Source organism: Macaca thibetana, chromosome 12 (genome assembly GCF_024542745.1).
Source record: "Macaca thibetana thibetana isolate TM-01 chromosome 12, ASM2454274v1, whole genome shotgun sequence".
In the NCBI taxonomy this organism is placed as follows: domain Eukaryota; kingdom Metazoa; phylum Chordata; class Mammalia; order Primates; family Cercopithecidae; genus Macaca; species Macaca thibetana.
The window spans coordinates 37,454,324-37,471,540 of record NC_065589.1 but is presented as its reverse complement, the minus strand read 5'-3'; the positions used below and the strand labels follow the sequence as shown (position 1 = coordinate 37,471,540).

The following is a 17,217-nucleotide window of genomic DNA, read 5'->3' as shown; positions in this document are numbered from 1 at the left end:
ACAGAGCGAGACTCCGTCTCACAAAAAAAAAAAAAAAAAAAAAAAAAGGTATACATAACTAGAAGAGTGGGTTTTTTTTTTTTTTTTTTTTTTAAGTTAGGTAAGATATTGTAATAACACACTGCAGTGAGAGTAAAAGTCCCACGAAGTCTGTTGTACCAGTTCTGAATGGTGTTTTTGATTTCAGTATGCTGACTTTGGGTGTGGTATGTGTCCTATTGAAACTTTGAAATAATAAGGGAAAAATTCACATTTAAAGGCAATTTTTGCTAAAGGAAAAATATCATATATCGGGTAGATTGTTTACGGGCTGTTAAATAGAATATATTTAAGACTATCAGTTATTCTCTAAAAAATTAATTAGCCAGGTTTGTGCTTAATAAATGCTACTCGATGATGATGAAATTAAGTGAAAGAAAAATGCCTGACATGGCTAATTGTAAATGTATGCACTCAGAATATGAAATAGACATAATTGAAGTAATTTGATTCCTGTGTGCTGAGGATAATTCGGGATGCTCCTTCTGAAGGATGCAGGATTTCATAATCTGCACTATTTAGTAATGGGTAAAAGAAAGAATTTGGACTAATACACACAATCCTGATATTTTTAAATGACTAAACTCTAAATTTTTGGAGAAAAAATGCACAGTTCTAGAATATCCAGGAACATGGCACTTGATCCTGAATCTCCATGTCTCATTGTCATGTGGGACATTTAACGGCATCCAAACTACTTAACTCCGGTAGGCGCTCCCAGCGTGACTAATTTCCACCCCCATCTCTGCCGGTATCTATAAATCATGTGATAGATCTATAATTAATGAATTCAAAGGAAGATAAAAGGGACAGCTTTTTAAGGAACACTAATGTGAAATATTTCTTCAACTGACCATTTTTCTTGAAATTTATAATGTTTTCTGCTGGTGGGAGAGCGTTGAGGATCCTTACTGGTAGTTAGTGACTTCTAAGGTTTTCCTCTGGCAAAAGGACCAGATAATTTTAAAAGTGCCATTGAAAATCCTCAAATGTAAGAAGCCACTCACATTTTATTTCTAACCACAAAGATGTGATACACTTTAAGGACATTAAAAGCAGGAACTTTGCCTGGAAATATACATAAATTCATAATCACTATATACCCAATAAGAATTTGACCTTTAAAAAGGAAGTTATTAATTTAAGTATAGGAAAAATACATTTTTAGCTAACTTTCTATTTTTTAAAAAAACTGAAAATGTTAGCATATATTAATTCATATAGTCAGGCTTATTGATGAATTTTCTACAGTAATAACTGCTTTATTAAAATGTAATATAACATTACTTTTAAAATCTCAAAATAGCTGGCACAGTAATGGGCTCCTGTATTTTCAACTAAGCAGGAGGATCACTCGAGCTCAGGAGTTCCAGACTGTAGTGCAGTGTAATTGTGCCTGTGAATAGTCACTGTGCTCTAGCCTGGGCAACACAGTGAGACCCCATGTCTTTTTTTAAAAAAATCCTATAATTCCAGCCTCTATCATTGCTTTTCCTTGCAGATCTCTGTCACTTTTGCATTTTTATTTTGTGAATGGAAATGCAAACAAGAAATAAATTTACATATATACTATACTGAATAAAATTTTGGAATGCTACAACATTTTGATGTGTATTTTGGACTCCGTGATTGTCTCAGTGGGCTTGAAAAAAATTTAAGAGTTGATAGTCCTAATGAAAAAGGAAATTATAATCTACAAAAGTTGATATAGCATGCTAATGATGCTTTGGATCTGAAAATAGTAACTTTCCCCTGAAAAGCTATATTCGTCTTCATTATGGGTACCTATAGGCCATATATATGTGTACACACACACACACACACACAAGACCAGTCACTAGAAAAATGGACACAAACCAGAATGCTCAAACAAAACTCTGACCACAGTATGAACTCTGCATACATATACATGCATGTTTTTGTTCTAGCTTTCTGGTTTGTACCCATTTTTATAGTGATTGGTTTTAAGCAACCTCAGTATAAACAAGTGTAAGTGTATAAAAAAACACCACCAAGAAGTAAATCAATAAGATAAGTATGTTGAAATGGCTTCCAAAATTCTAACCTGGTTAGGCATTCATGCAAATAATTCTTAATTCATATATAACATACATGCTTTAACAAACTTCTTTTTAATCTGGTTTTCTGGACCAAAGTAAATTAAGAGCAGAAAATCAGGATGGAGAGGAAACAGGAATGACAGGAAAGACTAAAGTATAAAACAAGTACAGAACGTTATTGCTATATAGTACACCAGAGAATGTTTTGATGGTTTGAAGTAAGTACTTCTCAAACTTTCTTGCAGAAGAAATTATAAGATTCAATATGGCTGTAGTAAAGGCCATAAGTTGCAGTATATCTGTTAATGCCCCATATTTTTCCAGAATGATTTTAAAATGAAAAGATTTATAATACATTTTGAAAGCATTATTTCAGAATGGTTTATGCATATGTTAATTCATATAGTCAGGCTTGTTGCAATAATCCTGACCAACATGGTGAAACCCCGTCTCTACTAAAAATACAAAAACTAGCCAGGCGTGGTGGTGTGCTCCTGTAATCCCAGCTACTCAAGAGGCTGAGGTAGGAGAATTGCTTGAACCAGGGAGGCAGAGGTTGCAATGAGCAGAGATCACACCACTGCACTCCAGCCTGGGCAACAAGAGCGAGAGACTCTGTCTCAATTAAAAAAAAAAAAAAAAAAAAAAAAAACTTCATATGCCCACAAGTGATTTCATTGGTTTGCTACACAGAAATGGAGTGAAGTTCTTAAGACAATAACAGAATTACATAAATTTAAATTTTACAATATCTGAGCAAGTAGAGATAGGGCCAGTATACAGAAAGCAATCAAGCATTTTTTTTTTTTTTAAGAATTCGAAAGGTGGCATATTCAAGACAGCTTAGGTTTGTGAATCTCTCATAGTTACAATTTGTAGATGAAACTTAACACCAGGACCAAAGCACCTGACTGACTTAATTTAGCAAGCACTTCTTGAACATTTAGAGTGAGTTAGGCAACAGTATATAATGGACTAGACACAGCATACTTAAAATTACCCATTCTATAATCTAGAAAGGTAGTAACACAGTACATTAAATAAATATATAAACAACACTAATATGATAGGAGCTATCATAGGCAAATGTGAGAAGTATCGTGGGTGTTGGGATGATGGAGCATTTAATTCTGTCTGAGGAGAAAACTATGAAAGGAAGGCAATTGCTGAGGTTTGCTTGGGTTGAGGGGTAAGTAGATTTTGAAGAGGTGAGCAGGAATGCAAAGGGCTTTTTGGGCAGAAGAAAGAATATGGGCAAAGTCACCAAAGTGTGTACACCAGATTACAGTCTGTTGTCCCTGGAAAATAGAGGTCTTATTTGGGAAAAATGGATCTCTTCATATAAGCTGAAATGATGTGAAACATATACTAACTTTTTTGTTTTAACAACTGTTCTTTAAAAATGTTGATTCATTCTTGCCCTTCCATTGCAGTTGTTTTTGAATGAAGGTAAATTATTTCAATCTGGAATACAAGGTTCTTTTCTTAGTTTAGGGTTTTGGGTTTTTTGGGGGTTTGATTTGTTTTTTCAAAAAATACAGTAGACAGATGTTGTCATAGAGTAATTGGAAGGCCCTGAGAGGATTTGTTGAGGATAATTCTCTCCCTCAATCAGGTGCCATCTTGCCTGGGGTCCCACCCTATTCCAGGGAAACATCTGCTCTGCAACCTGAAGTCAAGCTTTGGGGTTTGGGACCTTGGTGTTGATAATATCCCAGGAGGCCATACCAAGGGCCCCATTAGAAGCATGTGGAGGCAGAAGCCAACATCTGGTCATGATTAATCCTCTCAACACCCTGGACTAATGTGGACTGGCCTTGGGCCCCAGCCAGCTACCGCTGGGAAAGCCAGCCCACTTTCTCATGCTTCTCTCATATTCTTCAGTGGCTAGTTCATTCCTTTGCTTTGGCTTTCTTACTTTTCCTCTGTATTCATTAGAATTTTAGAGGTAACAGGGCAGTTGCAGGGAGGGTTTAACAAAAAATTTGCCAAGCCAGGTGGATTAGCCACACAACGTTGCCAGTAATCATGGCAGAGAAAGTACCCAGGCACCAGTGAATATACCACAGGGGATGAACTACAAGGTCATTGGACCACCCAGAAATCATAAATATGCTTTAGAGGACACATGGAGTAGCCTACAGCATACGTAACGACCCCTCACTCCAAAGAATGATCTGGCTTAAACGCACAGTTGTGGAAAGACCCTGGCGTAAATATTTGTTTTTAAAAAATGAGGATCTGTAGCTTTTATTAGATTCTCCAAGGAGTCTAAGAGCCCGTAAAGACTAAGAATCACTAGCAGATTGTTTGAAAACTTGGGCTGCAGAGTGACCCAGACCTAGTTCACATCTGCTTTTAGAAACATTACTTGTAACAATTCATTTAAACTCTCTGACTGCAATTTCTTCTTTTATAAAATGGGGGCAGCAATCTCAAATATACAGGGTTTCTGTAAGGAGTAAATTGTCTACTATATGTAAAGGATTTAGCATGATGCACAGAGTAAAGATTCTTTGACATTAATATAGTGCCTTTAATAATCTCTAGAAGTCTGAATTTAGAAGCAACGTGTCATAAAGGATTCATGTCATTAACCTTAGAGATGAGGAGACCTGGCTATGACCATACCCTTTGACAAGTCACTTTATTTCTCTGGGCCTTCATCTTTACGTCTCTAAATAGCAGAGAGTAGCATTTATATCACAGGGTTGCTGTAAGAAATGAATGGGCAAATACATGCAAAAGATGTGCACAAGGACTAGCCTACATTAGGTGTTCAGTAAAAGGGAGATGTCGTACTCGAAGGTCTTGTCTCCTGGTCCTCGGTGCATCCTACTGTGATAGGACCAGCTAAAGCTGATGAGATTGAAACCATGCCAGGACCTGGAGAAGACCTAACCTCGTACCAGGTTTTTTCATTCTGAACTGCACTGAAGAAGTTCCATTTTGTCTTTACTCTGTTCTCCTGATTCTTTTTAATATGTTTTCCTTCCCTTTGGGAATTTCCTTTACTCCTTTCTAGCTTGAGGATGGAGTTGGTTATGGGGGGATGCCAGAAGCGGGGAACATAATTGAAGTCTTTTTGCTTAGGAGTCTGATGGGAGTAATATAGGAAGAAAAAGGGGTGAGAGAGACAGAGAGAGAGAGGAGTGTGTGTGTGAGAGAGAGAGACAGAGAGAGAATATTGCAAGCATGACCCAGATGAAATGAATATCCTAGAATTACCAAGTAACATCCTTGAATATTTGAATTCATTTATGTAAAGTCAATTGAAAGTTAATATTCTCATGCCTAAATATTTACTAGAATATAAAATTAATTTTAAAAACCATAAAAAGCTAATTTTCTTTGTCAAAATTATTCCAAAGCAAATGGGACATACACAGTTTTGAGGGAGATTTGATGAGTTTTTGAATAATGAGTTCCTCATTGAATCAACTTCATTTTAGGTCAAGACTAGACATAGACATGCATGTATGGATGTCTAGCTAAGTAGGTAGACAGGCTTTTTTTTCCTCTCCTCTGGGTTGCCCTGCCATGCCCCTGCACCGTTTCCTGTCTCCATGTCTTCTGTTGTGTGTCTGGATTTTATATTGTCTTCCCTTCTAGGAGACATCTGGTGGCATATTGTCCTCTCTGGTTCTGAAAGTCTTTTTTTCTTGAAGCATTACCCCTTTAGGGACTAGTCATCGTCATCTATGTAGAATATGGAATGGTTTGGTGAATAGGGACGCTGTGGAATTCAGAACTTGGGCTATTCTGTTCCAACTCTGACCTTAACTAGCTGAACAAGTCTAATATCTGTGGAAGTGCCTTATCCTAATAGGTGTTCGATAAATGGTTTCTCATCCTCTCTGGGCATCACATTATTCATCTGTAAATGGAAGAGGTTGGACGAGATGACCTCTAAGGACCCTTCCAGCTCTAAATTCTGTGATTATATTCTAAATGTTAGGACAACATGGTGCTTACTGGCATCACCATTAATGAAATTACACATCATTTATCTTATAAAGAAAAAACACACACCAATAACAACAGACCAGCCAAGCCTGACAATGAGAGTGTGTGGATTTTTATTGCACCCACAACTCTCTGGTGATGCTTGTGATGAATGTGAATGTCTTTGAAAAAAAATGTCAGCTGCTCGAAGGTGACCCGAACTGTCTTTTTGTTTGGGACTTGGTTATAGGAAACATGCCCTATTTCAGTGTCATTCTGCATGCTTGAGATTTAGAATGTAACTGAAAAAAAAAAAAAAAATTTGTGCTTAATAACTATTGATGTATTTTACCAAAAAAATGTTCTCCTATCTTCTTGTCTGTTGTCTACCTCTTCACTCTGACCTTGCCTCATACTTCACAGAAAAGGTTCACAACAGATTACCAGGTGGGATCTCACTCATATTTCCTTCCCTCCATTTCTAGAGGTGGCCATAAAGCTTCCATCTTTATATTGTTTCTTCCTGTCGAAGCAGATGAGGTGTCCTGCCAAGACAAAGCACTGCAAAATCTGAACATTTCCTGTTAACCTCATTTCCTGTTAACAGGACTAGGACCAGGAACGGGATTCAACTCTTCTGCTTCCTCCTCCTCTTTAAAAACCACACACCAGTCTCCATTCATCCGAAAATGATTTTTAGTAACAAGATTCAGTCCAGTAGTGCTCCTTTCTTATATGACAATAGAGCAGAATAATTTCTCCAGTTGTATTTCACTTCACATACCGAAACCATTCAGGGTGTTTTTGTCGCATCCCGCCCCCCGCCTTCTTTTTGAGACAGAGTTTCGCTTTGGTTGCCCAGGTTGGAGTGCAGTGGCCTAATCTTGGCTCACCACAACCTCGGCCTCCCCGGTTCAAGCGATTCTCCTGCCTCAGCATCCCGAGTAGCTGGGATTATAGGCATGTACCACCACGCCCGGCTAATTCTGTATTTTAAGTAGAGACAGGGTTTCTCCATGTTGGTCAGGCTGATCTCGAACTCCTGACCTCAGGGGATCCACCCACCTTGGCCTCCCAGAGTGCTGGGATTACAGGTGTGAGCCACCGCACCTGGCCTGTCATGTCCCATTTCATGTAGCCTTATGCTTTTTTGTGCCTCACTCAAAATTGGATAATAGAAGTGAAGAGATTTCTTTCTTGTTTGGCCTTTCCTGTAAATCTCATTTCCAGACTCGCTTCAAATTAGGGTAAAGGTTAAATGAAATGGGAAAACAAGAGGAAGGCAGGGGACATTAAGCTCTGAGGAGGCAGTCCACTTAAACGGTTTACATCTCTGACTTGATGCCCTTGTCTATTGATCCCATTACCCTGCCATCTCCATTTCTTCCCCAAGTGGGTGTGCCCTCCTGTGAGCGGCCCCTGCAATCCCACGTGGCTAACACCCTCTCCAGCAGGCGGCATGGGCGGTGTGTCTTCACGAGGGCATTGGCTCTGGGGAACAGCAGCTCTCACCCCGCCCTCCCTTTTCTCCACTGTCAGCGGAGGGACTTCCTTGGGCCATCTGCTACTGCATTAGTCCAAATTTAACGGCCTGTCCGCGCGGTTTCCCTCCCAAAGCTGTCTGGTTGGTTTCTGTTGTTCAGTGTGTGTGTCTGGCTATCTCCTTTCTTAGGAAGACTTTTTCTTTTACATTTCATTCTGTTAATTTGACCACAAATCCCAGATACTTCTCACCACAAGAACTCTGTAGTATTTTCCTTTCCCTAATTTAGCGTTGCACAGTTGTAGTCTAGAGATAAGAAACAAAGGGAATTGTCATGGAAGAACTAAAGAGTCAAGATTCATGGAAACCTTTGACTCGCTTTCGTGGCCTGGAACAAGTTATGTTTTGTGCCTCAGTTTCCTTTTCTGTAAAATGTTTCTGAAAATCTTAAATTCTCAGGTTCTGTGAGAATCACTAGGGTAATTTATGGAAGAAATCTCTGTGAGGGTGAACTGTTATACACACCTACGGTTATTTCTGTTAACTTTATTAGCAGCAGCAGCATAACATTCCTAATCACAGCTGTGCCTCATAGCAAGAACTTTCTACCTGAGTGTAGAATGGGTAGAGAGCATGTCCCCCGAGTCTGACTGTCAGCATTTCATGTGTCTTTGCTCCCGGGCTGCCTTTGGGGAAATGCACTGTGATCCCTTCAAGTTCTTTTCTAGGCAGAGCAGGCATCCCAGTGTGTCAGCCACTAATCTAGACCTCTGCTTATGAGGGACTTCTGGCTGGAGATGGTCAGTGCCTCATTCACTCAAAAGTGAATGAGACCACAGTCTGGGCTGCCTATTCATATGCCGAGGTTCTTTACTTTGTAGTAAGTGGTATTTCTTCCTGAAGATGCTGGTTGAAAGTATTCATTCATCAGAGCCTCTTCGAGAAAACCTTGACAATTCTTTTTGTTAAACTTTTCCACCAGAAGATATCAGGGCAAATTGGTCCTTTTCTACACACCTCTGTGTTCTTTGGCAGATGAGCAACTTTGTGGTTATGTTAGATAAAATTACGTGGTTGTTCTTTTTAGTACTGTTCAATAGAGCTGGCAATGATATCAGGAGACACATTACTACTGTCAAGCACACAGCATTTATGCATGATGCCTGTCTGTGCCTGAAAAGGCAAATTCTCCTTTCGTTGTGACTACCTCCTTTGGTTTCCAAACCCCCTTCCCTTGAGTCAACAACATGGTCTCTGCCAGAGCAAATGGCAGAATCAGGTCAGATGAGCATGCTTGCCAAAGATTTAGGTAAGAGGCATTATACAAATGTCTAAATTATTGCAGCTCAGGACTCTAAGATTTCTAAAAAATACTTTCACACAATTCATTATCGCTGGTATTTTTGACTATTTGATAAGCTCCAGAGCCTTTTTCTGCCATGGAAAATAAATCACTACTAACAGCTGGGGTTTTTTTGTTGTTGTTTTTTCGTTTTTAAACTTGAACTTCTCCCCAAAACGCAACATGTCATCACCATACTTTTCTCTGTTGAATTCTGTTTTTCTTTCTTCTGCCTTAGGATGGTCGTCTGCGAATGAATGACCAGCTGATTGCAGTTAATGGAGAATCTCTTTTGGGAAAATCCAACCACGAAGCTATGGAAACACTTAGGCGGTCAATGTCCATGGAGGGAAACATCCGAGGGATGATCCAGTTGGTGATTTTGAGGAGGCCAGAGAGACCAATGGAGGTGATGCAAATCTTGATTCTCCTCAGCAAGTTGCCCAAATTGCCACCAGAATATGCAGACTTCCATTCCTAGTATGGCAGCTAGATTCGTATAGAGAAAATATGCCCCAGAAGAGCTTTGATGGATTTATGTGGGGAGTAGGTGGTTGTATATTTTAGGTATAATAGAAAGGTGTAAAAATGTGCATATAAAGTAAGTCATTTATCAGATGTAACAGGTCTATGATTTCTAGTTTTTTCCCCCAGAAATTCCAAGAACTCTGAACTTGTTCATAAACATCTTTATATACTTTTTTGGTTGATATGCTAGCAGTGTCCATACTTTAGAATGTGTCTAATCACATGTGTACAATGTTTAATGTGGAGATCATTATAATGCAATCAGCTCTCTGTATTCTCTTCCATAATCTGCATATAAATAATACAGACCTGAGACTTAACTAATTTAACATTTGATTTATTAAACAAGCTGCTTGCTCATGTGATTAAATAAATGGGAGTCTTGTTTTTTGAAATCTTTTATTATTTTTTATAAGGTTTTTAAAATATCAAGAATATTTTCACTTATACATGGAGTCTAAGTGTATGATAGCTTTAATAATAATATTCCTAACATTATACATAAAAACATAAAAATACCTAAAGCATTATTTTCTCTTATATGAAGAATAATTATTAAATGCTCATAAAATAATTTTAGAAAAAGGAAAGAAGAAAAAGTTAATAGTACTAAAAGTTAAGAAAAACATCAGCAAATCACACATTTTCTCATATCAGGATATTCTCTAAGGCCAAATTGTGTTTGTGTAATACAATAATATACAAAATTTTAAAAAAACTATTAAAAAAACTAATATAAAATACTAGTGTTAATAAAGAGTTCAGCTTAAAAATTGAAAAACGAAAGCTTTATCAAGTTAATCAGGAGTTAATGGTAGTGGGCTCATTGTAGTTAAAAGCTTCAGCTCTGGAGTTTCGAATTGCTTGGGTTACAATCCTAGATTTGCCATTTCCTGGCTGTGTAAGTACATACATAATTGAGTGCTCGGTATTCATAGATGACAGATATTGTTGTCTGTTTTATCCCTTAATGTGTCCTTGCTTCCCACATGTAGTAGATGCTTAATAAATATCGAGTGAATGAAAATGTCACATCTGAGACCTACTTCATCTCAGAGAGTAAACTTGAGTGCTAAAGTTACAAGCTCTATCTTACTTTGTTCTATTATCAGCTACTGGAAAGGAGTAGCTGTACCTTTTATACTCTCCTTTATATAAGCTTATAGATGTTAAATACATTTAAATCGGCCAATTACTGGATACTAAATATAATAAACTTATTTTCAACATTTGTGTCTGCTTAAGTGACAGTGTTCCATAAATATTTAATGGGCTTTACTTATGTACCTAGTTATAACACCCTTATCTGCTACTTCCTGCCCTGAGAGAATTGGCTCCATCTGGTTTAGGATGGTTCTTACTCTAGAGCCCCAGGACTCCACGGAACCCATTTATTGGAGAGAGTTGAAAGGATGAACTGCGAATGACTGAGTCATCCCTTCTGTGCATCTGCGTATCAGATCTCCCTTAAGACTTTTTAAACAAAGATACTTCAACTAATAGAAGAGTCTGGAAGAAACTGCTATAGCATAACATACCTGTGCAGATAGCAAAAGTTAAAAAAGAAATAACTGTGGTTCTAAAAGAGTTAGTAGGTGGCAGCAGATAGGCATTATATATTTTGACCCATTGAGTTGGCACACTGTACTATTTGCATTCCCCTTTACTGCAGGTATTTTCATTTTAATTCTCACACTCTGGGGTGGATTGGCATTATTCCATCAGAAGAAAGTATGAAACTCATTTGTTGCCTGCCATCGAAAGTGTCATGTTAGTATAGATCACCAGGGAATTGATCAAGAATAAGAACTGGGTCAAAAAGCAATTTCTATGAGGACATTTAAACAAGATCCATTTTTAGTTTCCCTAATATTTACATGCTTTCCATGGGGAATGAGCAGGCATTTGACTCTCAGCTACTGAGCGTTTCTGCAGTACCCATGAAGATTAAAGAGCATTATTTCTTATAAAGACAGAAGACTAATGTACAGTTTATCTTTATTAAATTGAAAAAAAATTGCAACTATTTGATCTTCAAATCTGTGTTTCACTGTGTCAGAGCATATTTTGTGTGCTCGTGTTTTTGCTGTATTCTCTGGTGGAACAGCACTTGCCCTCCAGTACAATAAAAAGCATCCATAACCTAAAAAAAGGTTTCAGCACTGTTGATACATTCAGGCAAATCAATTAGTTAGATTTGCCAGGAATACCAAAATGGTTGCTTGAACATTATATTGATATTTCAAAATCTGAAGAAGCTACTTAAGAAAAGTCAAAATATATAGTTGTTGGGGTTTTTCCCACATTACCCAGATGTACAAGATATGTAAACAGTTTTGATGAGGACCTTGTGAAGAATACATAATGAGCCCCTGATTGAATCAGAATCATTTTAAACAGAAACATATTTTTCAAAGGATGAGCTTGAGGTTCAATTGTAATTCTATTTGAGCCTAGAGACTTGGTATTAAAAAATGGGTTATGACCTGATTTTGTTTTTCCTTTCCCCAAAACATTTCCTTCCCTGCTGCCAGCTCATCGTGGCAAAAGCAGAATATGTTTAAAAATCCATTATATTTTTTATTGGCTGGGACACTAATGGAGGGCTCTGCGACGGCTCTATTTTACAGGCTGAATACTTTAATTAGGCTGGTTACTGATCAGTTGTTGGGATATTGATTGTGTCATTTATCAAAGAGCTGGGGAAGCAGAAAAAAAATTTTTGTTCTTGTTGTTACTGTTAAATCAAAGCACAAGGCTGTGCAAAGCAAGCCCTAGCTCTCTTTCCTGCTACAGCTACAGCTTTAATTTAGGACTAGCTTGCCTCCTATACCAGGCTCAGTTTGACTAGCAGTTCAGAAGAAAGGGTAATACACTGGGTGTGGGAAAAGTGTTACAAGCCTTGACAAAAAGCTAAAGGACCTTCAGCGGCTAAAAACATTTTAATTATTAAGAATGCAAAAATGGAATGTTTTAGGTATTTGTTTGACTAGCTAGACACTGAATTTTTATAACCAAAGAGGAAAATATAAATCCAGTGCATTGTTTTAGGCAAATGCTATTCTCAGAAGAGCTTTGGGAATCGGATGGGTGCTGCTGTTTGTGGTACATTCTTCTCACCAGTGGTCAAGGGAACAGTCATGAGATGGCTTCCAAATCATTTACCTCCTTAAAATCTGTTGTTGAGACAAATAATATGAAGAAGAGCAAACCCCAATTCTCTTTGCTGCAACCTTTTTGAAAAAAATAGTTAAGAGTTCTCTATAATCAACTTCCTCCAATAATTCCCTCTTCTGCACCTGTGGAAGATGGATCATGGGGTGTTATTCTAGACACAGCAGTTTTCAGAAAACTGTGAATGTGTTTACAGACTGTAAAAATCAAAATAGGAAGGGGAAATATAGGGGGGAAAACCCTCAGGAGAACTGCTGTCTGGCATTGTCACAGCAGTTTGATTTAGCTCCTGGCCAAAGACCTAGTATCTGCATGGAGACACACTGGTGGCATTTCAGAGGTGAACCTGCTTGAGTTCTGACTTGTCCTAGAGCATATGCACTTAGGCGCAGAGAGAGAGAGGAACCAGCTGGTTGGCAGAGAAACACCCTTGGCATGAACTGTATTCTTGTGTTGACACTGCCACAAGCTGTACTCCCAGATGGAAGAAAATTTGAAAGAAGCCAGTTGTAAGTGGTAAAAGAGAATAATAAAGTTAATCCTCTTTTGTGTTGGCTATCAGCACTCCTAATCCTTAGCACCACATTGTCAGTACTTTTTATTTTATACTCAAAGATGTTTTCACTGATAGGGCCATTTTGAGTTTCCAGAGTTGAGGACTTAAGTGTAATAGACTCTTGAAAGACTATTCATACAGCGATCATTCTTTCACTTTGCTTCAACTGACCAAGTTTGAACATATTAAAAATGCAAATATAATTTTTACTTTTATCTCTTAGGATCCTGCAGAGTGCGGGGCATTTTCCAAGCCATGCTTTGAGAACTGTCAAAATGCTGTAACCACCTCTAGGCGAAATGATAACAGTACCCTGCATCCACTTGGCACTTACAGTCCACAAGACAAACAGAAAGGTAAGAGTCTATCCATTTTTATCCACTGCAAATGGAGTAAGAAAACACAAAAATGCCTTTTTATCTAAAAAAAAAAAAAAAAAAAAAAAATAGTAAAGGGGAATTAATTAGACTAAGTGCAGACTTTGTTAATCAGAGTCACAAACACTGAGAGATTGGGGCGAGAGCTGACTCAGAACTTGTGAATCAGATTCCTGGCAATGTCTCTAGTTTAAGTGACACTTTCTGTGCTTGCTGCCCCAAACATGGAGGGTTATATATAAAACAAATGATCACTGGAGAATCAAAGATGGCAAACTGTTATTTTTTAAGCTCTTCTAATATTGGAAGTTACCAAGTGTAAATAACTACCAACATTTTAAAATGTATGGATTTATAATCCATAAAATGGTCATAGCGTGATTCACAGAATATACTCGATTCTAATATGAGCGTGGTAAATGGGTAAATATCCTAACCTGAAACCATCTTGTGATGGTTGGAATGTTCTTGTTATTGTCTTGCTACACTGTCTTCTCTTATTATCTGATGTGGATCACATTTCTAGCCAACTCCAGATGTAAAAAATCTGGGTTTTCCTCTTGGTTTTTTAAAAAATATACTTCAGGTCACCAAGAAAATTGTTTCATCTCCCTGTATCTCTTTTCTTTAACAACATGAATTTTTTATTACAAAAGCAATACATATTCATTGCAGAAAATTTAGAGAAAACAAATAAAAAGAAAGTTTAATTTTACTCGTACTTCTATCTATCAAAGATCCTAATCAATAACATTTTATGCATATCTTTCAGGACTCTTTAATGAAAATATTTATACAAAAAATGAAATAATGAAATGTATGTAATGTTTAGGAAATTGTTTTTTAAAATTAGCACATTATATGCCTTTTAGTCATTGAATCTTCTTCTACAATATCATATTCAGTAGTTGCATAGTATCTTTTGATGGTAAGTACCATATATTATGTAATCAATTCCTATGTTTTGAACACTTAAGATGTTATCATAATTTAACTATGTGGAAACAAGTTCCAAGCTGTGAAATTACTCCATCATAACATACTTGTAAATCTGAGGTGGCTCTAGAATTAAATTGTCTCATTAGAATGGGATGTTGTTTATTCCTTGGAATTCCTGCATTTTAGCAAGAGTAGTAGCAACAGCTGCTACCATTTATTAAGTGTTTGCTGTCTGTTAGATACTGTGTTGAGCAGTTTGCTTGCAGACTCAAAGTGGTAATATTATCTTCATTTTACAAATAAAGATCTAGAAAGTCAGAGAGAGTGAATAATTTACTCAAGAATGCATATTTGATGCATGCAGTGTCTGGATTCAATCCTTGTCTCCCTGTCTTCAGTTTGTCTTCCAAACCACAGCATGTGTCTGACTTACATTGGTTATTGGTCTCTGGAAACTATTGGAGTCCTTTCACCTGCTGAGAATGCCCATTAGAAGCTGACTTTAGACCGGGCATGGTGGCTCATGCCTGTAATCCCAGCACTTTCGGAGGCCGAGGCGGGCAGATCACCTAAGGTCGGGAGTTCAAGGCCAACGTGGCAAAACTCTGTCTCTACTTAAAAAAAAAAAAAAAAAAAAAGTGTGTGTGTGTGTATGTGTATATATATGTATAAAATTAGCCAGTTGTGATGGCACATGCCTGTAATCCCAGCTGCTCAGGGGGAAAAAAAAAAAGAAGAAGAAGCTGACTTTACTTAGCATACAGATTAAAAAAAATACTCAATATTTTGTCTTTTCTCATCTAAAAAAAAATTATAGTGGTGGGCACCTGTAGTCCCAGCTACCCAGGAGGCTGAGGCAGGAGAATGGTGTGAACCCGGGAGGCGGAGCTAGCAGTGAGCCAAATCGTGCCACTGCACTCCAGCCTGGGCAACAGAGCAAGGAGACTACGTCGCAAAAAAAAAAAGAAAAAAGAAATTAAAAGTTTTCTTGACAGAACAAGATTGCCTTCTGAAATCTTAAATTGCAATAGCAAAAGAGCCTGGGAAAGGAATTGCAAGTTGTCTGCAAAATAAAACAGCCTTCTTTCTACCTTATGATCATGAATGTGGACATCTGTATTAAAATATCTAGACTTTATATAAAACTTGATTGGCATTGAATTCTCTAGCAACATGTGGCCCAGTGTCTATCTAAGTCTAGAGTTTAATTCCTAGTTACACCAATGACATCTAAATGAACAGTAAGTACCTTTTGTTTCATTTTTAGTATCTGTAAAATACAGTTATGTGCCACATAATGACATTTTGGTCTACAACAGACCACATATATCATGGTGGTCCCGTAAGATTATAATGGAGCTGAAAAATTCCTAATGCTATAGTATACTTTTTATCATCATTTTAGAGTACACTTCTACTTATTTTTTATAAAAAAGTAACTGTAAACAGCCACAGGCAGTTCCTTTAGGAGGTATCCAGAAGAAGGCGTTGTTACAGGAAATGACAGCTCTGTGCCTGTTACTGCCCCTGAAGACCTTCCAGTGGGATAAGATGTGAAGGTGGAAGACAGTGATATTGATAATCCTGACCCTATCTAGGCCTAGGCTAATGTGTGTTTGTGTCTCAGTTTTTACCAAAAAAGTTTAAAAGGTTAAAAAAAGTATAATAGAAAAAGCTTGTAGGATAAAGATATAAAGAAAAACTATGTTTCTACAGCTGTTCAATGTGTTTGTGTTTTAAGCTGTTGTTACACAATATTCAAAAAGTTAAATTCAAAATTATAAAGTAACAAAGTTATGGAGATTATTGAAGAAAGAAAATATTTTTTAGAAATGTAGTGTAACCTAAGTGCATTGTGTCTATAATGTCTACAGTAGCATACAGTAGTGTTCTAGGCCTTCAAATTTACTAGTACATCCTCACTCACTGACTCACCCAGAGCAACTTCCAGTCCTGCAAGCTCCATTCATGGTTAGTGTCCTATGCAGGTGTACCATTTTTTATCTTTTATACTGTATTTTCACTGTAGCTTTTCTGTTTAGATACACAAATACCGTTGTGTTGTAATTGCCTATAATATTCAATAAATGCTGTTCAGGATTGTAGCCCAGGAGCAATAGCTATACTATAGAGCTTACAAGAGTAAGTAGGCTAATCCTTCTAGGTTTAAGTAAGTACACTATGATGTTGATGCAAGGACAAAATTGCCTAACAGTGCTTTTCTCAGAATATATCCCCATTAAGTGACACACGATGTATTTTCAGAAGACATTGAGATACTTAAGTAAATGAAATAATATCTCTGCAAATAATAGCAAAGGCTAAACTAATAAAACCATAGAAGTAGTTAATGTGTAAGGATACATCCAGAAAAAAATAAATAAATAAGGAAATCCATTCCATGCACTTGCTGAAAATACAGTACAGTAATAATTTCATCTGGAACTTCAATAGAATGTTCAGACTTTGTATATCTTCGGTACAAATAGAGTCCTTTGGGCCCAAGTGGCCCCAGACAACCACTGGGAGATTTTGTCTGTTCTTTTCTTCCCAGGACATAGATTTAGTTAGAACAATTTTTACATCAGTGAAAAAAATATATAAATTAACTATCTGCAAGTTTCCTGTTTCTCTTTCTTCCCCACCTCAATTTTTCAACTTAGCATAACAAATGTATTTATTTTAGGAAGTGACTCCATTAAACATTATTTTTTCAAAAGTAGAGAAAATCTATTCTTATATTTTCTTTGTAGATCTGTGCAACAATACTAGAT

General features: G+C 37.2%; 1 protein-coding gene across 4 annotated transcripts in view; it reads left to right on the top strand.

Annotated features, from left to right (window-relative positions):
* PARD3B (par-3 family cell polarity regulator beta) overlaps positions 1 to 17,217 on the top strand; it is a 1,099,140-nt gene that overhangs the window by 635,908 nt on the left and 446,015 nt on the right. For all 4 annotated transcript variants that reach the window (XR_007718129.1, XM_050750804.1, XM_050750806.1 and 1 more), the window contains 2 exons: positions 9,108 to 9,278; positions 13,351 to 13,483. Coding sequence is in view for 3 of the 4 variants with exons in the window: in XM_050750804.1 (XP_050606761.1) it covers positions 9,108 to 9,278; positions 13,351 to 13,483 (304 nt within the window). In the remaining variant the exon portion in view is untranslated. The remainder of the gene's footprint in view (positions 1 to 9,107; positions 9,279 to 13,350; positions 13,484 to 17,217) is intronic.